The sequence below is a fragment of the Suillus discolor genome (assembly GCF_016758755.1).
Source record: "Suillus discolor strain FC423 chromosome Unknown F5147scaffold_54, whole genome shotgun sequence".
Lineage (NCBI taxonomy): Eukaryota > Fungi > Basidiomycota > Agaricomycetes > Boletales > Suillaceae > Suillus > Suillus discolor.
The window spans coordinates 210265-235235 of record NW_024541301.1 but is presented as its reverse complement, the minus strand read 5'-3'; the positions used below and the strand labels follow the sequence as shown (position 1 = coordinate 235235).

At 46.7% G+C, this 24971-nt stretch overlaps 10 protein-coding genes across 10 annotated transcripts; 5 read left to right on the top strand and 5 right to left on the bottom strand.

Moving 5' to 3' along the window:
* The first annotated feature begins 504 nt into the window (after positions 1 to 504).
* Positions 505 to 1980, top strand: F5147DRAFT_710465 (uncharacterized protein). The gene is made up of 5 exons (XM_041438280.1): positions 505 to 835; positions 882 to 1043; positions 1092 to 1244; positions 1302 to 1477; positions 1528 to 1980. The coding sequence occupies exons 1-5, from the start codon at positions 575 to 577 to the stop codon at positions 1613 to 1615; spliced, it is 840 nt and encodes a 279-aa protein (XP_041289562.1). The 5' UTR covers positions 505 to 574; the 3' UTR covers positions 1616 to 1980.
* Positions 1981 to 2893: 913 nt separating this feature from the next.
* Positions 2894 to 3462, top strand: F5147DRAFT_710461 (uncharacterized protein; the record flags this gene model as incomplete). The annotated part of the gene is made up of 2 exons (XM_041438279.1): positions 2894 to 3290; positions 3343 to 3462. A coding segment is annotated over exon 1 (271 nt), but the record flags the coding sequence as incomplete, so codon positions are not given.
* A 3355-nt stretch (positions 3463 to 6817) lies between these two features.
* On the bottom strand, positions 6818 to 7303 carry F5147DRAFT_640244 (uncharacterized protein; the record flags this gene model as incomplete). Its single annotated transcript, XM_041433023.1, has 2 exons — positions 6818 to 7043; positions 7092 to 7303. Coding segments are annotated over 2 exons (238 nt in total), but the record flags the coding sequence as incomplete, so codon positions are not given.
* A 32-nt stretch (positions 7304 to 7335) lies between these two features.
* Positions 7336 to 8053, top strand: F5147DRAFT_710453 (ATPase, V0 complex, subunit E1/e2). The gene is made up of 3 exons (XM_041438278.1): positions 7336 to 7459; positions 7510 to 7598; positions 7658 to 8053. The coding sequence occupies exons 1-3, from the start codon at positions 7365 to 7367 to the stop codon at positions 7693 to 7695; spliced, it is 222 nt and encodes a 73-aa protein (XP_041289559.1). The 5' UTR covers positions 7336 to 7364; the 3' UTR covers positions 7696 to 8053.
* A 2407-nt stretch (positions 8054 to 10460) lies between these two features.
* On the bottom strand, positions 10461 to 12953 carry F5147DRAFT_710437 (guanine nucleotide binding protein, alpha subunit). Its single transcript, XM_041438277.1, has 10 exons — positions 12691 to 12953; positions 12117 to 12627; positions 11891 to 12041; positions 11783 to 11835; positions 11542 to 11735; positions 11380 to 11488; positions 11267 to 11321; positions 11083 to 11215; positions 10989 to 11022; positions 10461 to 10934 (listed from the first exon to the last, which is right to left on the bottom strand). Exons 1-10 carry the CDS (start codon positions 12883 to 12885, stop codon positions 10885 to 10887), a joined length of 1485 nt encoding a protein of 494 aa, XP_041289558.1. The 5' UTR covers positions 12886 to 12953; the 3' UTR covers positions 10461 to 10884.
* Positions 12954 to 12978: 25 nt separating this feature from the next.
* On the top strand, positions 12979 to 14034 carry F5147DRAFT_325574 (cyclophilin-like protein). Its single transcript, XM_041429233.1, has 7 exons — positions 12979 to 13019; positions 13075 to 13110; positions 13173 to 13211; positions 13259 to 13420; positions 13473 to 13685; positions 13750 to 13889; positions 13958 to 14034. The coding sequence occupies exons 1-6, from the start codon at positions 13017 to 13019 to the stop codon at positions 13798 to 13800; spliced, it is 504 nt and encodes a 167-aa protein (XP_041289557.1). The 5' UTR covers positions 12979 to 13016; the 3' UTR covers positions 13801 to 13889; positions 13958 to 14034.
* On the bottom strand, positions 13895 to 15154 carry F5147DRAFT_747159 (F-actin-capping protein subunit beta; the record flags this gene model as incomplete). Its single annotated transcript, XM_041439914.1, has 6 exons — positions 13895 to 14011; positions 14062 to 14163; positions 14219 to 14463; positions 14531 to 14613; positions 14685 to 14798; positions 14934 to 15154. 6 exons carry the CDS (start codon positions 15152 to 15154, stop codon positions 13895 to 13897), a joined length of 882 nt encoding a protein of 293 aa, XP_041289556.1.
* A 181-nt stretch (positions 15155 to 15335) lies between these two features.
* F5147DRAFT_325528 (uncharacterized protein) lies at positions 15336 to 17337 on the top strand (the record flags this gene model as incomplete). The annotated part of the gene is made up of 4 exons (XM_041429232.1): positions 15336 to 15422; positions 15487 to 16188; positions 16234 to 17004; positions 17054 to 17337. Coding segments are annotated over 4 exons (1635 nt in total), but the record flags the coding sequence as incomplete, so codon positions are not given.
* A 3670-nt stretch (positions 17338 to 21007) lies between these two features.
* F5147DRAFT_710424 (uncharacterized protein) lies at positions 21008 to 22706 on the bottom strand. Its single transcript, XM_041438276.1, has 8 exons — positions 22556 to 22706; positions 22373 to 22489; positions 22162 to 22312; positions 22073 to 22099; positions 21925 to 22018; positions 21732 to 21870; positions 21540 to 21680; positions 21008 to 21488 (listed from the first exon to the last, which is right to left on the bottom strand). The coding sequence occupies exons 1-8, from the start codon at positions 22607 to 22609 to the stop codon at positions 21330 to 21332; spliced, it is 882 nt and encodes a 293-aa protein (XP_041289554.1). The 5' UTR covers positions 22610 to 22706; the 3' UTR covers positions 21008 to 21329.
* F5147DRAFT_640229 (uncharacterized protein) lies at positions 22707 to 24167 on the bottom strand. Its single transcript, XM_041433022.1, has 2 exons — positions 23160 to 24167; positions 22707 to 23099 (listed from the first exon to the last, which is right to left on the bottom strand). The coding sequence occupies exons 1-2, from the start codon at positions 24073 to 24075 to the stop codon at positions 22906 to 22908; spliced, it is 1110 nt and encodes a 369-aa protein (XP_041289553.1). The 5' UTR covers positions 24076 to 24167; the 3' UTR covers positions 22707 to 22905.
* Between the last annotated feature and the right edge of the window lie 804 nt (positions 24168 to 24971).

Sequence of the window (24971 nt, the reverse complement as noted above, 5' to 3'; positions counted from 1 at the left end):
AAAGAGAACTACCATCGTAAGTACCAGCACATTATGTTCTGCTCACTCACCATCTCGTTCTACAGTCAGCGAATCCCAACATGTTGTCCATCGCCAAGAAATCAAGGAAACCCGGACGGCAAAACAGAAGAAGAAGGCCTTAAAGGCTGCCTACCAAGGGCATCCTGACGTCTTCGAGAAAGAGCTGTCAGAGCTCCTTAGCAACATGGACAGGCAAGAAGACACAATGGTACGAGCTTTTGTTTTCTTTCCTCATCTTAAATCAGCCGCTGACATTTATTTTTTTCAGTTCTCTGACCACAGTGTCGATACAGGGTTGTCCAACACTAATAGCCTGACATTCAGTACAGGGAAAATCCCTCCAAGGTTGCGCAACTCATCCATACCTACAACCAAAGGACCAAAAGGTATGTTTTTACTTTATATAATTACACTACTAACCCTCCATCAAACAGCACCACATAATGTTGACGAGTCAACAGACGACAACGACAACGACGCTGCCGACGATGCTGACGATGACGACAACGAACAGTTGCCTGCAGCTCGAGGGACCAAGCGATCATTCGATGACATGTCATATGAAGATACCGTGGTGCCGAAGGTCAAGAAAAATGCTGACGGTTCGCGTCGACGCGTGAAAGCCAGCGACTTTGACAAAATCTCAAAAGAGATTCTCATAACTGCTTGCTCCGTTTATCGGTGTCTCATTGTCACACAGGCACCTTTTCCGGATTCCGTTGCAGCTGAGACAAAACTGGCGAAAGAGGCCTGGTGCGAGGCATGTCAACTCAAAGGTGTTGACGTCAAACTGACCCCTTTGGCGGTGAATATGGTGAGCACAGTATTTTTAGTGCATTCCTGGTCTTATTCGTTCAAAGCTGTTGAAACGCGCTTCACACGTGCGAGGCGAACTCAAGACGAAGATGCGTCCGCTCACGGCTTCATTTCACAGCTTCCGCTCAAGTAATTCTATGGAGGTGATAAGGTCAAACCGAGATCTCGCAGAGAGATTGAAAATTGGCTTGATCTTTGTTTTCAAGGTGAGTATTCGACGGTCTACATAACTTAGTGCTGACATTGAGCAATAGGACCCGTCATCCAAGTCAGGCATCTACAAGACCGAGTTGCTTCAACAGGGTATCAACAGCATGTGGTTCTTGAACCGAAGTGACGAGGGTGTCATCTACCACAAATACTTTGACCCCATCCCTATCAAAACTATTGTGCTCGTGCTTACGGCTGTGAGCCGTTTTTCACATTCTTACTTTCAACTTGATGACGCTGACAATATCTTATAGATAGAATGTTGTGTTGATGAGTGGTCGCAAGGCATCAAAGAGGACATCAAGTTCACATCTGCTGGTTATGGGGCCGTCTACAACCATCATTTCAGCTCACTGCAACGCTTTGATGAGCGCACTGCACCTTACAAACTCCTTTCAAAAATTTGTATCAATCTGCATGATACAGCGCGGTATGTTGAACTCTTATCTCACTGACTCTTCTAATGCTCGCGCTTCTCAGCTTCCACGCAGGTGTCGCATCACTCATTCCATTGTCAGCTACATCCCAGGCCCACATCGACGACGCGGCGTTTGAAGACGCTATTTGAGAGTACCAGCGTGAGGGGAAGGATGCGGCAGTCGAGGATGAGGTCGAGGAGTATGAGTATCCTAGTAGCGAGGGTGGGGATGATGAATAGGGACGCAGTGAGTAAGACGTTCGTATTATGCTAGTTTGTGTTTCAGGTGGTTGAATTTAATTGTGACTACGAGGTTCTTTGGTGTGCTATATAGCTGCTGGTAGTAATTTATAGCTGCGTGCAGTAGCACTCCGACAAACTATGGTAGTACCTTGTAGCTACTGGTAGTTACTATGGGACTCTATGGTGTCTACATAGAGGGCACTTGACAACAGGGCTACTCGCGCTACCCTGACTATATAGCACTATGTAGTCACTATGTTTTTTCCTGATGCAGACTCTACTCACCCAGATCAATTCCACCTATAAAGCCATTCTCAGCAAGATGGCAGCTCCGGTCATACCATCGACATACCTCTTGTCCAAATGTGAGTGCTGAAAATAATCGTAAGACGTCAGCTGGCTTTTAATGTTATCAGGCTCACACCAATCATACATCACTGCAGCAAAGGCGGCGACTGCAAAACCACAACCAAGGTTAGATTGTATCAGCTTCAACATCTGACTGCTCTCCACGAACCTGAAAAATAGCTGTTCAAACAATATGAATTGATGACCGGCCACCAACTGGGATCATTTGAGACTACAGTCATATTGGTAGAGAATGGGTGTGGATGAGAGGCAAACTTGGTAGATGTATGTCAATAACATTCGCAGTATCATATATATGTATACCGCTATCCAGTGCGAAATGAGATCAAGGGGTGAAATCTGTGCAATCCACGTGGATCAAGCAGTTGCATGATGGTCATCGGGCTGTTGTATCATAAGGATGCTAATCAACATAGTACCAGCACAGAACCTTCAATTTGCAACGTGGATGTGAAAGTCGACGAGTGGTAACGTTCACTTGTCGGGTGGAGTTCTCGTACTCCTTATATATAGAAAATTGATTCCAGCTTGGAACTTTGGAGATTAGGATATGCTTAGAGCGTTAACTCTTCGCAAGCAGATGTATATGAGATTCGGAGGCACAACAACTTGTTAACATATATGTGGAGACAACCTGAAGAAAGGCAAACACACCCATTACACGTGTACCAGCGAAGAACGTTAAGTCAGTAGTAGTGAGACGGTCACGGTATCGCTTATAAGTAGTTAATGATACGGAACGTGGAATTAGTCATATCACTCAAAATCAATATTATGATATTTCGAGTTCCTGTTTCTCCCTTCGGGTCTTCCCGTGTCTCGTTGTCTTGGACCTTGCCCTTGCCCCTGCGGCTCTTGCCCCGTGCAATTCGGCATGACGATCATGCCGTTCGCAATCTTCATTGCCGCCTCCTTTAGTGGAGATAGCAGTCTATGTCTAGCGAGACGAATTCGAAATGGCTCTCTGCCTTTTCTCACTCGAGTTTCTCGTCTCGCTACTAGGTACACTGTTGTTATCCATTCGGTTGGTATATTCTCATTTGTCTCCGGAATCCATGGGTCCCTGTGTGCTCGCGACGGGGTCCCTTATTTGCTGGCTAAATCCTTGCCGTCTGTGTCCTATCGAGACAAGCGAGGACAATTAGAATGAAGCTCAAGTCGTCATCCATAAGTACTAGTGGGAAAGAACATACCTTTAATGTGTCACGGCTTTGGTTCGTGTTTTGTCTTACTCTTTTTAACTTCTTCTGCATACTCATCCTCTGGGTAATCCACGACACCCATTATAATCACTGCAAGCATCCGAGCCCACCGATTAAAACATGGTCAATGTTACAGATGCTGACCGGATTGTCATTGATAGCGAGGACGAAGACGCCTTACGACCGCTTCAAATTGCTGACCGAAGCGGCCTCACCCCGTTTTCTACAGGCCCGGAAAAGATACTACAGTGTCAGGCATTCACTGTGACATTACCTTCTTCGAGTAATGCCCTCAAATCTCCAAGAGTGTTACCACGACCTATAACATTCTCGTACGCACGTTCCAAATTTGCAATCCTAAATCAATCTAACGTTGATGTCATCTTAGCCGCATACTAGCTACATTGAAAGATTCGCCTCGCCTGGCTCGACCTTGCTATAATGCATGTCCGTTCCTGGGTCTCTTGTCACCGTTTTGAACCACATCAACAAGCTGTTTCATGTTTCATATGCGATTCCCAGACGTTGGCACCCTGGATTCCTTCAAACTCCTCTCACTCCACGGATGCGCTGGGTCTCAGCTAAAGAATCGTAGCCTTCATATCACAAATGTGCAACACGGTACTTGTATCCCCAAGTAGTGTTCAGCAACAATCCTAAACACATCTGTATCCGTATCCGTATTTCCATCCCATCCAACAAAAGCGAAAGGCAAAGCTCCTCCGCAAGCATTAACTAATTTCAGCCTCAAGACTCGCCAAGTGTGCCTTGCATCATTAAGCTGCGCATGCACCAACATGCTTCGCACACCTTATAATCACCTTGAATGGATCATCATCTGTAAATCAGTTGGCGTGAGTTGAGCGAGAAAACAATGGTGGGACATTGAATGGGGCGAGAAGATGAATTGCGGCTCGATTACTGAGGAACTGAAGCAGTGCGCTGTCGCTCGACTGTCCTCTCGTGCGCTGCCTAAGCAATCATATGTATGAACGATTGTCATCACACGGAAGGTTGGTGCAAGTGTGCGTGGGCAGCTAGTGCTGGTAGAGATCTTCATCGATTTAAAAATTACTAGCTATAGGAAATCACTTGACTAAATAATATGACGAAAACTTTGTATGTCTCCTTGAAATCTACTTCGGAACACCAGATAACTTGGATCAATACCTTCAAGAAAGTAGGAATAAATAGAAACGAAATCCCCTGCTCCTTGCAGAACATTAGACAACTGTTAACGTTAACTTCACCTCAAACACCACTGCCAGTCGATATATACACACGTTCCTGGAAAACGATTGAGGTCATACCAGTTGCTGCGTCAGAATGGGCCACAAGCTTAGCGTGGTATTCCCGAACACCAAGGATCAGGCGCGGTCCCAGCACAGACATCTGCACGACCTCCAAAATCTGAAGGAGCCCAGAAATAATATTAGCGTCCAGGAATTTGTCCTATAAAAATGATAAATTGTGGTAGCATGCATAGGCGAGGGAAAGATTGACATACTATTAATAATTTTGGAGAGAAAACAAGAACGAGATGGAAGCAAGAAACAGCAACAAAACTACCATACCCGACCCTTCAGTGGTAAAAGGAACAATAACCACAATATGAACTTACCTCGCAAAGTAAACCACGTGAGTTTTCATCAACACCTCGATAATCCCTCCTGCCGAATGTCGTCGCAGGTCACGGAGGTGTTTTACCGCAATCCAGACTGCGAGACATAGTGCGAGGACCTCCCACACAGTAACGAGTATCCAAGTAATGGAAGCCAGAAGTGGGATATCATGCGCATAGTCAAACTGACACTGATAAGTGCCGGAGAGAATGAGTTCCTCTGGTATTCATCATCGAGCCCCATGCACGTTTGTTTTCATCCACAAATAAGCGTACCCGCTGAAACATGTAGGGTTATCATCAAGGTGACCACTCCGGTGAAAATGTTCACAGCCAGGACGGTGACAATGAGAAATATCAGTATCCTTCTGGATCCTTGATACATAGCATGCAACCGAGTGATTATGATGACTTGCAGCATGTTTCAGTCAAGTCAATATCACTGAGGTCTCGGAAGTGCAAAGCTCACCCCACAGCATCGCGAATACCACAACAACCATCCAATCCCATACGACGAACACAATAAAGCCTGACGAATCCAGTCAGTGACCAGCCTGGGGTAGTACACATTCCAAACAGACTCACATCTGTGGAAGTAGTCATTCGTGAACCAGAATATCAGCAAAGAGCCGCACTCACTGCTACAGGGCATCACGGTTAGTTGGATTCGGGGATAGTAGGCATCTGTGCAGAAGACTCACTGTATCTGTCAACGAGATGGTCGAAACAGTTTCTGTACCCTGATGGTCAAAAGAAGCAAAGACAGTGAATGTACTAAGGAGACATACGCAGTATGTACAGGCTGATTATGAGAAATAGACGATTAGCACAACACCGATTGTGTAGCCTTCCGAACATACCCAGCAGATAAGATTCCAATATAGCGCGCCTAGGATACTTTCAAGTCAGCACAACATGGCAACCACGACAAACAAGAGATACACAACTGTCATTAGGGACCATCGTTGTCTCTGGAATCAAGTGTATGTTCATGTGTGTTCCTCTGACACCAGACTCTACTCACCCAGATCAGTTCCACCTATAAAGCCATTCCCAGCGAGATGGCTGCTCCGGTTATAGCATCGACATACCTCTTGTCCAAATGTAAGTGCTGAAGATACTTGTGAGATATCAACAGTTTTTTAATGTTATCATGCTCACCCCAATCATACGTCACTCCGACGAACGCGGCAACTGCGAAAACACAGCCAGGGTTAAATATTGTGTCAGCTTCAATATCCAACTGCTCTCCACGAATCTGCAAAATAGCTGGCCAAGCGATGTGCATTGATGATCGGCCACTAAGTGAGACCATTTAAGACTACGATCATATTGGTAGAGAATTGGGTTTGGATGAGAGGCGAACTTGGTGGACGTGTGATGATGGCATTCGTGCCAGTTATACCACCATCCAGTGCGTAGATCAGCGAAACGATATCGGGGGATGATGGCTGTTCCTGCTTTGATTGGCCAAAGTAGATATTTTTGCATGAAGAAAGGTAAATCAATCTACGAAATCATAGATGTTGGTCGTGAAACATTTGGACGAGCGAAACACTTGACACCGCAACAGATCGAACAACATCAAGAGCTGTTCGTGATCTTGTTTACCATGCCATTCTCGAGATGTTTTTGCTACACAAGCATCGATCCATCAATGCAACCAAGCTGTTCGCACATGCTGATCGTGGTGCGACCATCGAAAAGCCTGTCATCGCCTCGCTAGCACAGGCCCGGGGAGCACATTGCGTCAGCATGACGCCAGACCAGAAAAGACAGCCGTCAAAAATAGCGGAGATTGATACATTGCAAACAAATTCGCATCTTACCCTGCGAGCACATTTCATTGTCTCATCTCGTCCTTAGGTCATCTGTCGCTTCATGCGCAGCCTCTCGCTCTCTGCCTCGGAAACTGGGCTATCGTATCATCTGGATGCTCAGGTGCACACATATGGATTCCATCGGTCTTGGTGCGTGCCAGCGTCTTTTCCCCATTGTTCATTCCCTGCAGCACCTGCGGCCAACGAGAGTTCGAACATTCGCTATTCAAGTATACCAAGGCACTCTAGATCAACGTCGACGTCCATCGCAGACAGATCATAGTCGAGAGTGACAAGTCATTGTAAAGTGAGTGGTCTAGAATCTATACAGTCTGAATGTCATTGTCTTGTACTATATTACCAGGACTCACTGCTGCCGCGCCCACTACCGCATCCGTGCCGCAACACGCCCAACACGTCCTCTAAATTCAGCCTCTCAAAGGCATGTCCGAGAGGGGCATAGTTGATGAGTTCGATGAGTAATACTGCTAGGTCAATTGTCTTGTGTATGATTAGAGTAGTTGTCGGAAATGTTAATGAGCGTTGAATTCTGTATGTGTGGTGCGGCAAGTTGCGGCAGTGATGCCGCTGATGCGGCAAAATATCTGAGCCCCCTCAGACTGTTACTTCCGCTACAACTTTCCATGGCATCCATCATCCCGGTGATTTTCATACTCGCCGTAGTCCTAGGACTGATTGCGTGTGGCTACCTCTTCGTCCCAAAGGGCCCACATCAAACGTATGCTTTCTTTATTTTGTCACAATCCGAACCAATACCCTCGAATGCAGGACAATTCGTACGGCCATCATGCTCACGTTCGCATCATGTTATCTTATGTGGATGGTCACGTATATGGCCCAGCTACATCCTCTCATCAGTAAGTCATGAAACTCGCTGATACGGTTTTATTGGCTAATGCAGCGGCATGAACTTAAGCGCCATATCGTTCAATAAAGAGCGGAGAGAGTTTATGATGGTCAAGCGCCGTCTGAGCAGGAAATAGACGTACACCACTGTCGCTATGACAGATTCTGCGTTAACTAAAGAGCACCTTGGAGTCCGCTGTTCCACATCAGTGAGTGCCCCACCGCATGTAAGGTGGTCTTGCGTTTGAAGATATATAGATATGTCTCGGGATATGTATCGCATCTGTCCATAGAGCCTTTCTGGCCGTGTCTCAGGTTACTATATCTGTGGTCTTTTCATAATTCAAAGAACCTGAGCTTCTTTCTCGGCCATGCGACTGTAAAGGCGTGTGCAGATCGTTGATCTCAGCATGTATCTGGTTGTCAAAATTTGTGTTTCTAATACAGTGTCTTGCATTGCGCGTCATCAGAGTTCTGTTACCTTTCCATATTTCGCGCACTATAGGGCCCGATTCGACACATCACTTTACTGAGAGAAGTCAAACAAACAGAGTCCAACTGTAACTGATTCACGTGTACCAGGATGATCTGCAGAACGAATACCAGCGGTGTTCCGCGTTGCAACCGTTGCGTTGCATGCGTGTGACTGCTTTGCATTTTTAGTTGGTGGGTTTCTCATTGTTTCTCAACTCATTCAGTTTAACGAGTATAGGCCCACTATTAGTAGCATGTTGTCATTTGGGCGATCGATCATGCAGATCATGGCTCTACGGTCTACCCGATGTCGTGGGAAACTACCTACTCTCGTTTAATGCAGGAACCAATGTCCTCAGAATCATATGTATTTCCTGACTCCTGGGGCTTGGCGTACTGATGCAATCTGCCATAAAAACCCTGTCGTTTATCACACTGATGGCCCTACGTCCACCTCGTTCGCCTTACGCGTATCCTTGAATAATATGACCCTGATCTCAAACGATCCTACTTGGTGGCCGACGATCCATTCAAATCGTGTAGCCAGCTATTTTATAGGTGGGTGGAGATCATCTCAAATGATATTTCGATCTCACCTTGGCTGCGGTGTGTAGTTGCCGGTTCTGTTGGAGTGATATACGATTTGGGTGAGTAATATTGTCTTCAACAACCGCTGACATCTTTATGATATTTCTAGTGCTGACGTTTGGACAAGAGGTGGGTCGATGCCATTATTGGCAGTCATCTCGCTCAGAAAGGCATTACAGGTCGAACTGGTTTGGGTGAGCAGGGTCTCCACTCAGGATAACAGGATAGAAATTCATTTGATTTGCGACAGATGCAACCCTGGTCGCTGATGTCCATTCTGTATCTCAGTGTGTGTAGATTACGTTATGGTTCCGCAAGTTGTGCTGACCTGAAGATATCTTACATAGGTGCGATACCTTGGAATAGTATATGCTATGTGTGTTTGGATGGTCAACTATTTGGTGTTGTGCTAATCGGTCATTTCTCGCAATCAGCATCCAGATTCTTGGTATGTCACATAATTCACCGTGTTTGATTCCTCTGACCAACAGAATACTACTTACAGACAGTGTTCCGACGATCTCGATCACAGATACAGTGAGTAGTCTGCGTCTATGTTTGCCATTCCCATCCTATCAACCACACTTCCATGTAGGGGTGAGTGAGATTCTTGACCAGCCCGTTCAATGTATTGACTGTCGCAGCTGTGAGTATTTCGAGTCTGAATCTTCGAGGCTGATCGCCAACTTGATTTACCAGGCCACATTATGTATAATGCAATTATTTGGATGACTCTGGCCGTAAATGTAATGCTGGGTGGTGAGCATCACCGTTGTGATATTCTAGTGGCATTGCTTGACTGAAACACCATTCAAGTCATTACTTTGACTCGGTTATATGCCATGTATCAGCGATCCAGAAAGATGCTGATATTTCTCGTGGTCACCCTCCTGGCTGTTAATATATCTAACGGAGTGTTACTCACAATTGGAATGAAGCGTGCCTCGGAGGGTAGGCTCTAGTGAAACACTTAAACGCCTCATGCTCATTGACGGTTACTTACCAGAGGAGCTTATTCTCTTCGGCACCTATCAGTGCACTGTTAGCTACCAGGGAGATGTCCAAATTTTAAAGTCCATGCCTTGGGTACTCACCACTGCATGGGAAATCCTTGCATTGTGTCTTGCAGGCTGGATTGCTGTACACCACTTCAGTGATCTTCAGCGACACTCAGCAGGAGGGATTATTGGCGATTTTGTCACAGTGCTAATGAAAACACACGTGGTTTATTTTTCGAGGTGAGCCCATAACGCGGATGTGGTTTCTTTTCCGCTGAAAATGCGCATGCACTAGCTTTGTTGTTGTTTCTTTCTTCTGGCTCGGTGAGGTTTCTCCGACGTTCACAACGGTATATCAATCTGTTACTGTCCTTGGCATACTACGATGACTCATCATTTCTATAGGACTTCTTTTCCCTGAAAACTGAGATCTATCGTGGGTTCCTTCAAATCATCTTGGTCGTGCAGTTGTTTGTGGTGGGACCGCGCCTGATCCTTAGCGTTCGACGTTATCGCGCTGAGCTCATGGCCTGCTCTAATACAGCAACGGACATGGTTTCAATTGCTCTCCAGGAGCGCGGGCATATGTCAACTACCAGTAGTGTATAGCACGAGAAACGTTCGAGGCGATTAACACATGTTGGGTTCCTCTGCACACTATGTATGCGAAAAATATCTAACACCCACATCCTCATGCATGTAGGGGGCAAACTCTGTTGTGCGTCCCCACGGATCAGTGGCGTTCATCTATAGGGCCGACACACAAGAATTGAGTACTACTTGGTATTCGGTGATTAATTTCACGTCATGAGGCATAGGCGGGTCAACACCTCAGGCAGGAGCTTAACCGTTTCCACAATATATATCATAGCGCCCATGCATCATCCATGAATCATGCACATGATTTGAGCACACCTCTAAGTAGCTAATCATGATGTACAGTACTTGATGGGATGTAACGGCGAGCAGCAATAACGATAACAACAGGCTCGTCACAGGACCACAGGAATACACTTTGGATGCTACAGACAAAACAACACAATGGTTTGAGGAAGATGAAAGTGCAACATAAAACACAAATAATATAAGTAAGAGTAAGGATAATGTACGTGGGACAACGGAAACAATCTGGATATGGACGTGCATGGAAAAGCAGTTCGACAAGAAAGCATAGCAGGTCGTGGCAAAGTTAGACAGTGTCATTATGCGCCGGGTATCAAACACAACATCGAGGAACTCAGACGAGCGCAGCAGATTGCAAGTATCCTCTGAAAATCGAGTCTCGTACTACATGATGGATAAGTTGCCGGAAGGCTGTGTGATTGTAATTCTAGAACGTACCGTTTCCTATGATGCTTTGGGTTGCCTTGGTATCCTGAGCACGCGCCAAGGTATGAGTCAGTGCTAGTGTTGATGAAATGAAAATAGAACGTACAACAACATTGGTCAAGTGCGTATACAGCACACGTCTGTTTTCGTTATTCCGTCTGTGGACTTGGAGAAAGTGGGCACGGAAGTACTGTACAACTGACTCGTACTCGTTTGGACGGTCGCCATACGAGAGAATGCTGAGGCCAGCTCCGTAAGCATGTTACAGACGAGAATCACGAGGACCTTACTATTTCGAGACAGATAACCCTCGTTCAAGCTTCTTTTTTAGGATATCAGTCTTGTCTGCGGTGGTAGCTTGTATTAAAATACTTTGTGGGACCACTAGCATGAGACAACCCACTCAAGAATAAGACTAGATGGACCTTCTTGAGGAGCTGATTGGAGCAGATCTGTGTAAAGAGCTGAAGTGAGTCGTCGATACGGTTGGTGCGAGGATCTTCCTCGAGGTACTGGGAAGAAGGTATGTAAAGACACCACAAATAGCAGGTGCTGAAGCTCTCACCTGATCAAAAGCACTGATTGGGCTGACAAAAATTATGGCGTTTGCGTCGTCGAAGTACGGCACCCATGAATGACGCTGTCCCCTGGCGCCACCAACGTCAAAGAGATGCCACGTCACAGTCTTGCCATGAATGTCAACGTCAAAAATATGCTCAGCAACGCCCATAGTTTGGATGCGTGCATGGAGAATATCATCTATGAAGAGGTGAGCATGGAGACATTGACTCGACAAAAATGCGCACCAGTAGACGGTACATAATTCCGTGCCGAGATACGTGAGATGTCATTCAAGAAACTGAGCAAAATTCCATTTTTAGAGAAGAGAAAGAAGCATATATGCGCACACTCACAACTCTGACCACTCATCTAGCTTTAATTTTCGACTTGTCATCAAGGCACGGACAACCTGGTTCTCCCACAAGGTCCTGATATCTTCCCTCGACTGTTCCAACATTCTTGCGACATCATCCACAAGAGGGTCAGCATCGATAACTGACAGAGCTGTTCCGGGACGCTCAATCGTCAGTTCGTCCTCGGGTGAACTGGGCTTTGGTTGCCTGCGGAGTAGCTTCTGACCTTTTTGGATGGTCCTCGCCTGCCATCCGCTTCGAACGTAAACTTCGCCTTTGCCGGACCCTGACACAGAGACGCCCCCACTTAAGCCATCAGCAAGCTGAGGCTCAGTATTTGTGAGTGGTAGAAGTCGTCGCCGGAGATCAGATATCGCAGTCGATCCCCGAATGGGACTAGACGCAGTTGGACTAGTGGGTGACGTAGGTGACGGCGGCGAAAGGGCTACCCCGATTTGTGAACTGTGTATACTGGGTGTTGCCGAACTTGAAGCCCGAGTGGGAAGATAGTCACCGAGTTCCTGACGCTCGAGAGTGCTCTGAGAGTCACTCCCATCATCGATGTCGTCCCAAGCTTCCAGCGTTGTAAGGATCTTTTTGATAGATCGCACGACATTGAAATATACGACGGTTCTCCATGACATGCGCTCGCTTTCAAGAGAAGCAGGGCTATACATAAGCTGAAACTGCTTTTGCAGGGTTGATTTGCCAGATTCAGCCTGGCCAAGGAGAAGTAACTATGGTATACGATGGTGATCAGCTCCACAGCCCAATCGTGCCAAAAAATGACTTGAAATGACCTTGACATCACTTTTGGACTTTTTCAACCTTTCCCTCTCAAACCTGAGTTCTTCGTCTATCTGTTCTGAGATTCGACGCGCTTCGGCTTCGTGCTGCAGCCGAATATGGCGATCTGAGTCTGATTCTTCTGGAGGAGGTCTTATAGCAAGAGACAAGGGGTCATCTTGGCTACGAATGGAAGAAGTTCGTATCATCGTGGTACAGAGACAAGAGCGGAGTGAGACAAAAAGCCGTTGTATTACTTATACGAAGAATGGTTTCGAGAGAACTATTAAAGAGCAAGGGCAGTCACAGCCCGTCGCATCACATTGTCACATTGTCACACATGGTAATTCGTCCTTCTCCTCCATCAACGCATGTACTGACTCGTAGCTATCTTATAGTCTGTAACGCTTCACACAAGTCACGGCGAGCTCAAGGTGCGCTTATATATGCCCAACTAAAATCTCTGCGATTCACTCGGAAGTTTTGGGTGATTCAGATCGAGATATTCTGCGAGGCTGTCCCCAAAACGGCAGAGGTATGGAATTGCTTCCGTTTATCTCTTCCGAGCCTAACAAGCCCTAGAACTTTCTTGCGCTATGCGCTTCGAATTATTATGATAATTGCATATTTCATCGCAGCATCAAAGGGTTCATGGTCCAGACGGGCGATCCTTCTGGCTCAGGAAAAGGTGGCCAAAGCATATGGGGGAAACCCTTCGAAGATGAATTGCGGTCTACTTTGAAGGTACCGGATACCTTTACCCGCGCACATGGATCTTCACCAATCATTTTTGTAGTTCAACCATCGTGGTATAGTCGCCATGGCGAACTCCGGCCCCGATACGAACAAGTCGCAATTCTTCATAACCTATGCAAAACAGCCTCATCTGGACAACAAATATACGATTTTTGGCAAGGTCATTGATGGTGCGGAGTCCGCACTTGATGCCATGGAACGTGTACCTGTGAACAATAAGAACAGACCGCTTTCCGAGATCAAACTGACACATGTATGTTATCACTGGTGGATTAGGCAGCAAGTGCGCTGATAAGATATTCTTTGATCATCATTAGGTGACCATTCATTCGAATCCCATTGCGGATGCTCAGTTAGTCTCACGTTGATACTAAAACGAACCTTTCGTTTGTTTGAGTGCGAACTCCAAAATCGTCACATCAGACTAATGTTCTTTACTGCTATAGAACACTTCAGGGTATGCTAACGCTTAATAAAACCAACCAGCTCTTTCTGCAACTCTCTTTGTCGTCGCGCTTTGTTTAGGTCATCCATGCTTCGCAGATCATAGACGATATCACGTGTTTTGCCAAAGTACACCTGTGCTATGATCAGGTCCTGAATGTCTCGAGAAAGAAAAAACTTCGTGCCTCTTGAAGAAGATTTCTCATTTTCATCTCCATCTCCTCGATCATCTTTCCCGTGTTCGTAATATGTGAAGTTGGTTCATGAACAGGCCAGTCCTGCTCGGTCTGTGGGAAGTAAAGGTGTGTGACAGCCCACATCAGGTTAGATGAGGAAGCCTACCTGTCTCGTCATGCTTCCACTTAAAGTGATTTCCCCCGACGACTTCCATCCTTGCTCGGAAGCCTTTTTTTCGGGTTCGTGGAGAACGGAGGTTTCATCGGCCTTATTGTTCTGTTTCGTCACGAGCTCCAACATGACAGTAGATGTGAGCTTGTAGTGGGCTTGTCTTCCGCGCTCCACGGTCTCGAAGACATGGATGGAGTCCCATGAACCTGAAGGCTCGTCAGGGCTTGTGGGTGTCATCGCTAAGGTGCGGCAGTTAGAGGCACGATCTTAGAACGTCGAAAACACAGATATCAGTCGGTTACCCACCTTTTTTGAGCAACACAACACCTGCAAAGCCGCCATCTTCTAGATCCCAAAGATAAACAGAAGACACGCCACCTTCGTAATATCTATTGTCAAAATTTATTAGATGATACTTGTGCAAAGATTTACTACAAGCCCATTCATGTATGACACGTACAGTTCGCGATATGTATCGAACGCCTCATTGGCGGCAATCTCAAGCTTGCGAAGCTTCGGTGTTGGTGAGGTACCATCGTCTATGGGAGGATCGTATTCATTCGACCAAGGTGACCTGAAGAAGCGCGTTAGTACGCGAAGTACATTGTCTCGGATGCATGAGATAAGATTAGAGCCCTTGCCGCTCCACAAAACCCAACTTATGCAGTCGCCTTGAACACATTCCCCGGAAGCGCAGCAGAAGACTCACCGATAACTGTCACCGTCCCTATTGTAATCGCATGCAAGATAGTCCTTCCCTGTGGCTCTGTCTGTCTTGACCTTCAGAGGCTGGTCGACACTACCTAGAAGATCATCTGCATAGTCCGGGCAGATCTGTATGAGCGCGTTCACGTTCTCCTCGACATTGGTAGGCGGGAGGCGACGCATCAGATCGAGCATGGAATCAACTGGGTCTGGACCTTCTGCCATCTCGGACTGCTCTGCGGACGGTTGTATGAGCTTGAACAGAATAATTGATAAACGATCTTGAAGGAAACTGGCGTTCTACCATGGCGCATCTGGATTCTGAACAGCATCCGGCGGCAAAGCCAAAACAGGATGTTAGCCTTTGGTCATGTCCCACTTTACTTTAGCTCAAACCACAACAATGGCGATTGAATTACTCTCATGTCCTACAGAGCTAATATGGCGCATCCTATCAATTCTTGCCCCAAGGGATATTTGTCGCTGTGCAATAGTCGGTTATTTCCCGCTGTTCCATGTTACTTCTGAGATGAACTTACTTCTGGTTTCAATGTCAGACCTGCAGAGCCTTCTGGAATATGATCCAGAATTCTGTACACATTCAATACAAGCTCGAGCTTTATGCTCAGGGTTTCACTAAGACCACTACCCTGGACTCGATTGGTGTATCCAGAGAGATGTCCTCGCTTAAGAGATCGACATCTTTGTGGCGGTCTGGCTTACATTTGAACACGGTCTTGGAAGAACGACTGATGACTTCTACCTTCCCCGAACATCCCTCACTACCATGGCTACGATTTGGTATGAAGTGTGGTCTTTTGTGGATGTTGGTACAGAGTGGTCTCTTCATTAGGGACTATAACACAAATACCAACCTTTCCCGGACGTGGGCCATACATGACTTGTCCTCTCAGCGCCGCCCGAATTTTCTTACTGTAGATCCTCTGCAAGATCTTGTGGTTATAGTCTCCTTGCCTGGATTCGTCACCGTGACCGACACCGAACAAGATTACCATTCCTTTTGGGTGGAATGTCGGTCAGCTTCATCCCAGCATCCCCACCCGGACTCTGTCTGCGCTTCCTTGGAGTGCAAACATACTTTTGATATACGTGGCGTGTACCATATCGATTTGATTGGAGATCCTGCGATCTATGGTGATTATATATTTGTCTTTTATTACATAGAGAACAAATCTTATAAACGTGCGTCTGCCACGTTCATGCAAGCTATCGATTGGAGGAAAGGATATGTGAAGCGTGTGAGTACCTTTGTTCTTGAGAATTCTGCTGCTTAGTATATGTAGCATCTTTTCCCAGACTATTATCAGCAAGGCTCTCAGCATCAATTCTACGTAGTCGACCAACGGACAATTGTTGTCATTGGCTCGAGCTTTATAACCGTGCACACATTACAGGATATCGATGGGTCGCCGCAGCCCAGACTCACGTATCTCCTTCCAAAGTGCCACCATTCATCCTTTCCATTCATGATTGTTCATGCCAGCCCATCGTTCAGTGGCACAGCCCCTCGCGCAGATCTTATGCCCGGCTATGTGCCCTCTCTAGAGTCACAAATCATTGTTTTAGAGCTTATCTCACGCCCCTGCACACTGTCTATTATTCTGGTCATCGATACAGTGATCTTCCCAGGAGCGGCTTTGCAGTTAGAGACACATGGCAAGATTCCCTGGTCCGACTGGGGACCCCAGCATACGTGCTGCTTTCCGCATGACCCTAGCTACCAAATCAGCGTGTTCGGTAGCAAAATGGCTTATACCCTCCCTCGAGATCATTCCCCTGAACCTGGACAAAGATTGGAAAAACTCTCCGCCGCGGGTCACTTCTACATCCATATCTGGGACTTCAATAAACGAGTGATTGCTCGTTCGGGGAATTTCTACAATCCCGACTCACCAGACCTTCTCATTCGTAAGCCTGGCAGGGTAGTTCAGTCGTGCTTTGATGAGGAAATCATCTCGAATCACCCTTACACTGCTACCGTCTGCCGTGCTCCATTTTTGACGCATGGCTTGCGTGAATTATTCTTAGAACAGGATAGACTTACCTTGACCTCGGTAGGTTTTCTTAGTTGTGAGAAAAACGATGGTTTAATGTGACCTACAGGTGCAACCTGGTACAGTTGATATTCAAGTCGTCTCTCCTATACAGGTGGATGTTGGGTCGGACTTTACACGCTAGAAACAATTTCAGTTGTGCAGGATGAATGACAAGTTATCATGCTTCCGAGTCATGCGACCAGTCACATTACCGTGGAATCAGACCGTTTGTATTTGCATGAGTGGTGCATTGGTGTTTCAGTTTCTCCTGATCCTCCACTTTGGTTGGCAAAAGACGACCGCATCAGATCAAGCAGGTCTAGCTCTTCCGATTCCGTGCTTGACTCTGCGGACGATCAAACTCTCTTGCGCAGAAAAATTGATATACGAAATTGAAGGAAACGTTCGTGAACAGTATCCCGCGGCAAACGGCACCAGACTCAGCCACAACGGGAAACTTACGAAATTCAAAAGCCCTGCCCTGAATCTGCCCTGAGCTTCGTACTGTACGACTTATCGCTACCGAACTAACGTGTCAGACATCCAAGGGACATTTGTGGCTGCTCAATAGCTAGTCAACCGTTTCCCCACTGTTTTATGTTTCCTCCCATGAACTAATAGACTAAGTTCTCGTCAGACCTGGAAGGCCTTCTGAAATGCCATTTCGTGCTATTGGCGGCAGCACGTGAAGTCACTAAAGTGTGGGCTTTGATGAATAGAGGACCGGATCTCCTTACACTGTCACTGTCCGACAAACACCTTTTCTGGCGGATTACCCCTGGTTATTCTTGGAACAGGATCCGCTTATTTTATCTTAGGTAGGTGTTCTCAGCCTCGAATGCACCGATAATCTAACTGTAGGTGCGATCTCAGGATTGATATTTAGCTCGTTTCCCCTGTGAAAATGAAGGTTGTGTCGACTAGAATAAATCTCGGTGGTCTATCATAAACAGCAAGTCATGATGCCTCATGCTCCGGTCTTGAGTAAATTTATCCTTAGACTTGAAGCAGACAGTTGTGTATTTGCATTATACTTTGATAGGTGGGAGACGATCCATCAGATCGAATTTTGTTGAAGCAACTCGATCTGATGCTTCTTCCACATCTTATGTGGGGGTCGTTTGGAACGAAGACTAGATATGAAAATTGCAGGGAACTGTATCCATCTACCGTCTCGTCGAACAACAGTGAACATCATACGTAGGCCGAAACAAGGAGGCAGATCTTACTCTCAACTCAATAGGTCCATTGCACAAGTATTTTCTTCTCAGACATAAAGATGGCGTTCGAATTCTTCTTACCTACAGAGCTAACGCTAACTTGCCACATCTTATTACTTCTTCCTCCAAGGGATAAAATTTGTCACTGTGCAATGGTCGGTTATTTTCTGCTGTTCCATATTGCTTCCTAGATTAATTTACTTCGAAGATGCCAGCCCATCATTCTGCGGTGCAGCCGCTTGCGCAGATCTTATGCCCAGCCATGTGCCCCCTCTAGAATTACAAATCCTGGTTTTGAAGCTTCTTTCGGGCCCTCAGGCCTCGGTGGTGCCCACTGTGTCATCATAAAGTTTATGCCACCAATCGGAGCACGGAATAACATGTTGAGGACAGCATCGACAACTCATCATGCATCATTCGGAAACAGACCTTGGACGAAACTATCTGATCACTATCCTTTTCTATATGATGGTGCTGGATGTAAGTACTACCATCCAGCGCTTATAACTTCGTATCAATCATTGTACTACTTATAACTTGTGGAGACAGGTATCCACGCAGAACGCTTGGGTATGATCGAAAAGCTGTTCAAAATTTTATTACCACCATCTTTAGAATACAAATAAAAATGAAAGGACAGTGGGAGAGAAGCAGAATCCGGGCCGTGCGTCGCCCTTACGACCACAGGAAGCCTTGATATCGAAGTTACACAAGCTCCGAGTCAAATGATGAAACGTATAGTGCCACTCTGATGGGAACACGTGCTACACTACATCCATCATGAATCATAGAAGGTCACTGGAGACCAAATAACTTGCACTGTTTGCTGTGTGAGGCTGTGGATAGCAGAAACGGAACATGCAAGCGTGTACAAGATCGGCGTTCGACCAAATATGTATGTATCCAGATGCGAACAGCCTGCCGGAATGTCCCGGCACCGCGATTCGGTTTCCTGCATTCGTGCCACAAGTTGTGCCGAGTTCGTCGTACCTACCTTGCACTTCAGCTTCCTCAGTCGCACTTACGGTTTTTGTTCAGACCCACCACCACCCCCTTCAAATTTTCTTCGCTTCGCAGTTCGCTTTCCGTAGTCCCTTTCCTTGTATTATGAGGTATCAATACATATTTCGTTTTCGAAGCTACCCGAAGAGTGGTTCGACATGGTCGAATTTGTAAGCAGGTATCCCGCTCTCGCGAGCGGCTCCCCTCGCTTGTGTCCCATCCTGAGCTAACGCTCGGTCCAGTCCAACCTGTTAGGTCAGCGATTCTCAAGCCGGACAGACAAAGCAGTGAGCACTGTGGTTCTGCTCACATCCAACACACGCTTGAGCTTTATGCCCATGGCTTCGAGACTGCTACCCTGAATTTATGCAGTTTTCCAGAAAGATGGCCTGACTCACAAAAAAGATACCTTGTTTGTTTGTTTTTTTGGAAGGAGATCCTAGAAATCTGCGGCTATCGTACTATCTCTTGGAGGAAGGGATATGTGAATGGTGTAAGCCCTCTGTTGAGAAGTCTCTGCTTCACATTCTTTACATTGACGACATGGCTGCAGTGAAAACATTTTCCGTGTAGTTGACGAACGGACCATAGGCATGCTTACCTCGGTTGGCCTTATAACCTTGTGCACAGTACAAGAACTTGACGCGTCGAATCACCGATCACCTTCCCGAGGACCATTTCTACGGCTGGCCATTGACTGTTGTTCATGCTACCCATGGTTCAGGCGCAGCGGCTCGCGCGGATCTCATGTCTGGCCATGTACCCTCCCTGGAGTCACAAATCATGGTTTCAAAGCTTTTCCCTACCGAACCTTCTGTCATTCTAGTCACCGACATGGTCATCTTCTCAGGGACAAGTTTGGGCTCAAAGACGCCGTTGATATTCCCTGATCGCATTACCCCCAGTATGTGTGCTACTTTCCGCATAACCCAACCTATCGAAACAGTGTGTTCGGTAGTAAAATGGCCCATGCCTTCCCTCAAGACCATACCCCTGAACTTGGACAAAGACTGGAAACACTTTGCCGAGGGTTCCGTCTATGACTGCATCTAGGACTTCGATCAACGAGTCACTGCTCGTTCGGGAGGCAAGCATAATCCCAACTCGCCAGACCAAGTTCTCATCCGCGAGCCTAGTCGGCTAGCTCAGCAGAGGTCACCGGTCACCTCGAATCATCCTTACATCACTGCCGTCTACCGCGGGCCTTTTAGATGTATAGCTTCCGCAGTTTATTCTTGGAAGATCGAATTGCTTTACAGCTACCTTCAAATCGATAGGCCAGAATCCATTTTTGTTCATTCACCGCTTTTGTTTAGTTGTGGAGCTGGCCAAACAAAAGGGTCCCGCCTATTACGATACTTTGTCGGGTGAGATACCCCAGAATGGTACTGGACTGCGCAACTTCTATGATATGGTATGCGGTTCGTTTGACGCTGTGTCTGACACCCTTCTGAGCTCACTGCTGGTAATACCGGTATGACTATTTATCACCAACTCATCATGGTATATTTAACATTGTCTCTGTTACTTCGGATCATGCCAGCACAGTGAGCTCAGCATTAAGTAGTACTTGCATGCTTCACTCGAGCAACCGGCCTTGGATGACATTTGGGCAGACATAGTGACATATTATTGCTTTATGGCTACTGGAATGTGATGGCGATTTCCAGCCATAGCGAAAATGTCCAAAGACAGTGTCGAATGAGAAAGCTGCGCAGGTCCAGTGCCATTCCGGGGTATCTCGCCCCGACGAAGTATCGTAATAGGCAGCCTAAGGCAGGACCCTGTTGTTTGGCCAGCTCCACAACTAAACAGAAGCGGTGAATGAACAAAAATGGATTCTGGCCTATCGATTTGAAGGTAGCTGTAACATGGTTAGGTGCTCTTAGTTGTAAATATAGAATAGTCTAACGTGGCCAAACTGTAGTTGCGACATGACAAGAAAGTTGATATCAATGTCGTTTCCCCTAAGATAAAGATGGATGTTGGGTCGGATCTCGCAAACTAGAATAAATTGTAGTGGCCCAGGATATCGATAAACACCAATCGTCCCATGATCATGATCAGCTGTCGGACAGCCTTACTAGATAGCAATCTTCCGTGTATCGCTACGGCCATCACCTACACATTGACAGCTCCATTATCTTCTTGCTTCTTATCTCGTACGCGCCCTGCCCCTTTCTCGAATCTTTCCGGTTCATTATGCGCATTCGCCAATTCCATAACGTTGAATTTCTGATATCGATAATAATCTTCAACAATACTCACGCCAACGGTGCTCTGCATAATCTTAAGATCTGAAACAGATCTGAACCGAAACACAGCACGGACCTTGAAGACTTCCACTAGAACGAACACATCAGGGTCGTCGAGGTCGACGGTATAATTTGATGGCATGCATTTAGCTACTTCTTGGATGATCTCCATTCGTGTCAGCGTGTTGTGGTTGCGCATGCGCAACTCGATCTTGTACTAAAACATACATTCAATAAATCGCGAACGTCGACTTGTCTGTATACGTACTTTGCGAGCCCTCGGGGACCCCTCGCTATTCTGATTCTCCGGAGCGCAGTACGCAGCAACGGTTCGACGACATAAAGAATGGAGCTCCGGAAGGTTCGCAACGCATGTGCCGGAGATCGGTGTCAACCGATGCGTGTATCTGTCAAGCCGAGTGAGTACGAATCGAAGAACGAGTACAACGTATGGCTGTTACTTTGTTCTCGTAACGCCCGTTTTTTGAACGTTTTCTACGTGTTTCATCACCAATTTTACTGGGTCCACAGGGGGTTTACATGACATGAAGATGACTGAGTCAGAACAGTCAAGATAAGTTTAGACTGATAAAAAGCGCGTGTTCGTACCACAATTGGTGTTTGTCAGGCAGTTGGCTAGACCTCGCACCATCAGCTTGAGCTCGAGAAATAACTCGGAACAGCAGAGTTTCACCCACCAAACCGCTTCTCCACTTTTGGCCGCTTCAACGCAGCGACCTCTTTCGCAATCTGTGTTTCCAGATCATCTTCATTCTCATCCACATCCGAGCCGTTATCCCGAGAGGACTCAGATTCATGCCCTTCAACGGGCCACAAGTCAGCAGCTAACTATCAACGAGCACCATAAGCCGCGCGCGAGATCCAGCGTCGACAGAGGAGAGACTTCACCGATTCAAAGAGATCATAGAGCTCGCCGACCGTTCCTTGTTCTTTTCCCTTTACGCAGGTTGCCCAGATTCCTGGTCCCTCGATCGTTCGTTTTACCCAGGTGGGCGATACACCGTCCTGTCAAATGTCTATCGGTATCATGATGGAGATCCGGAGAGTTTTGTTGATTGTACTAGTACTCACTGATCGATATTTGCGTTTACGACCATTAGAAGGGCCGCTTTGTGCTTCTGTCATTCCTTTGGATGGAAATCTGAAAGTCGTTCGAGGTGCTGAGGGTCGGAACTTTGTTTCAGACGTGCCGATACTTGGAAGTTCACGTTCAGGTACCGCGCGCGCCTAATCAAGACAAACAAAGTTTGCCTCGCTTCTGCAAGATTTTGCAGACGCTTGCATACAGCGAATTACAGGTCATGTATTATACATAATGAAGCGAGTCTGATATAATAAGCGTCCAACGGACCCAAGTTGCAAGACAACAAACTTTGACCCATAAATAATATGAGGCGTCCAGTGACATTTATTTTAAGTTACTATTCCTCCTCCTCGTCCTCCTCCTCACCATCTTTTGCTTCGCCACCAGTCCACTTCCGTTCCCATAGTGGGGGTGGAGAGTCTGGATGACGCCGTAATAATGGATGATCAACGGGGAGGGCACTTCTCGCCACCATCAGACGCTGCTTGAAGACTGCATGCTGTGACAAAAGCTCTGTAACGTAATCGATAGCTGTAGTGCAAGATTAAAATAAATACGAATCAAAAGGAGAAATGCGGTTTGAGTACTAACTCTTTGAGAGCACGACATGTTCGCTTTTTGGACCGGCCCTGCCGTCGGCCTTCTCACCGTCGTCATTTGTTGACTTTGCTTTACACCGTCGTCTGCCAGCTTTCTTCCCGTTCGCGGCTGCTTCTTCTTCCATTGCCTCAGCCAACATGGCTTCCCGTAGAGAGGGAACGATGTCGCACAAAGCCTCGTAACCCCTTCTTATATTAGCTCTGCGCTTCTGCTCCGATTGTATATGATTTGCTTTTTTCTGCGAGGGTGATAGAAGCGTTGACGCTCTACCGGAGTCACTCGCAAATTGTTGCGAAGTAATTGATGACTGTCGCCGCCGTTTATTGGAAACATTATGATCCAGTGGCGGAGATCGTTTATTTGACGAGACCGGTGTAGGAGTGGTATGGTGCGTGGAGAAGGATGAAGCTGAGGAAGACGGATCAACGGGAGACTGACTGGATGATGAGGATGATGCATTATCGAAAGTGAACGTTCTTGCTCTAGTTCTGGTAGAGACTGATGCAGGATCCGCGGTTCGTTGGAGAGGGGGTATGTGTACACGATTGCGGGACAGTAGCTGGGAATGGCCTGTGGTGGGGTCATTGCTCTCTACACGTCGTTCTCGACGGGTGGAGTAGAGAAATGACAAGGAGTTTGACTGTGACTGGGAATGACGGTGAACCGGTGGTTCCGACGGAAACTCACGAGATGAAGGAATGCGAGTGAGTGGATACCGCCATTTATCCGTATCCAGTGACATGAGGTCTTTGGTTGCTTGAGCCAACGCCTCTCTGCCGTGTGCTGGAGGCATATGCTCATGCGAGACTTCTAGCTCCACATTCCATGCTGCTGAAAAGTCGGTAGTGTCGAGCGATGAAAGGAATTTCTGAAAGGCATGAGCCTCAGTAGGAGTTAAGAGCGACATATGAGTCGTTGAATGAGAGCGAGTACTTTAACGAGGAGCACTTTTGTACTCTTGTAGGTTTAGTAATTCGCACAGGATGATGAGAGTTGAATTTAAAACCATCGCAAGGCTGAATTTGCTGTTACGGCCAGTTCGGGATTCATGCGACAGGTGGCTGTGCTTCCCCATGGGATCTTGCCTTTCTTGGTTCCGCGAAAAAACCTATGCTGTTTGCGTACTACCGGTAAATGGATCCCTTATGAATCACGCACACGGCTTGATATGAAGATGATGTAGCTACATGCAGTACTAGCTCTTTCTTTTAATCCAACCTTGTTATATATATCGGAATAGTTTCGGTGACGATCGGAAGACGACTCCAAACGTTGCAACGGCGATGGGTGACGAAGAAACGATGCATGATCTAGGATTAATCTGAGACAAAGGTACGAGGAAGGGGGGGTGCGTGCTGGGTGCATATACTCATGTCACTACCTCATTGGCGCTTAAATCTGCCGTACCTGTCATGAAATGAAACATGTTGGCCGAAACAAGTCCCGTTCATCGCATAAACATCTACAACTTTTATCCAGGGAAGGCATAGTACTTATTACTGAAAGGCTTACGGGCCCGCTGCTAGGCTACATCAGCAGGATATCCCGTTACTAGCAATTCTTAGTTTGAACTTTCGTATCCGATACGGCACAGGTTCCGTTCTCATCGCGGGAGGAGGACCTTCACGTTCCGTTTTCCTGTCATCGATAATGATCGACTGCGTGTTTGATACTTACCAACTTATCCACGGAGGTTCTGACGACCCGGCTATGCACCCGGCCTTTGGCGCAAGCGGTGCATGGCGATGATTAATCATTACACATATTACCCGAGATGCTTAGAGCTCATCGCCGGAAACAACG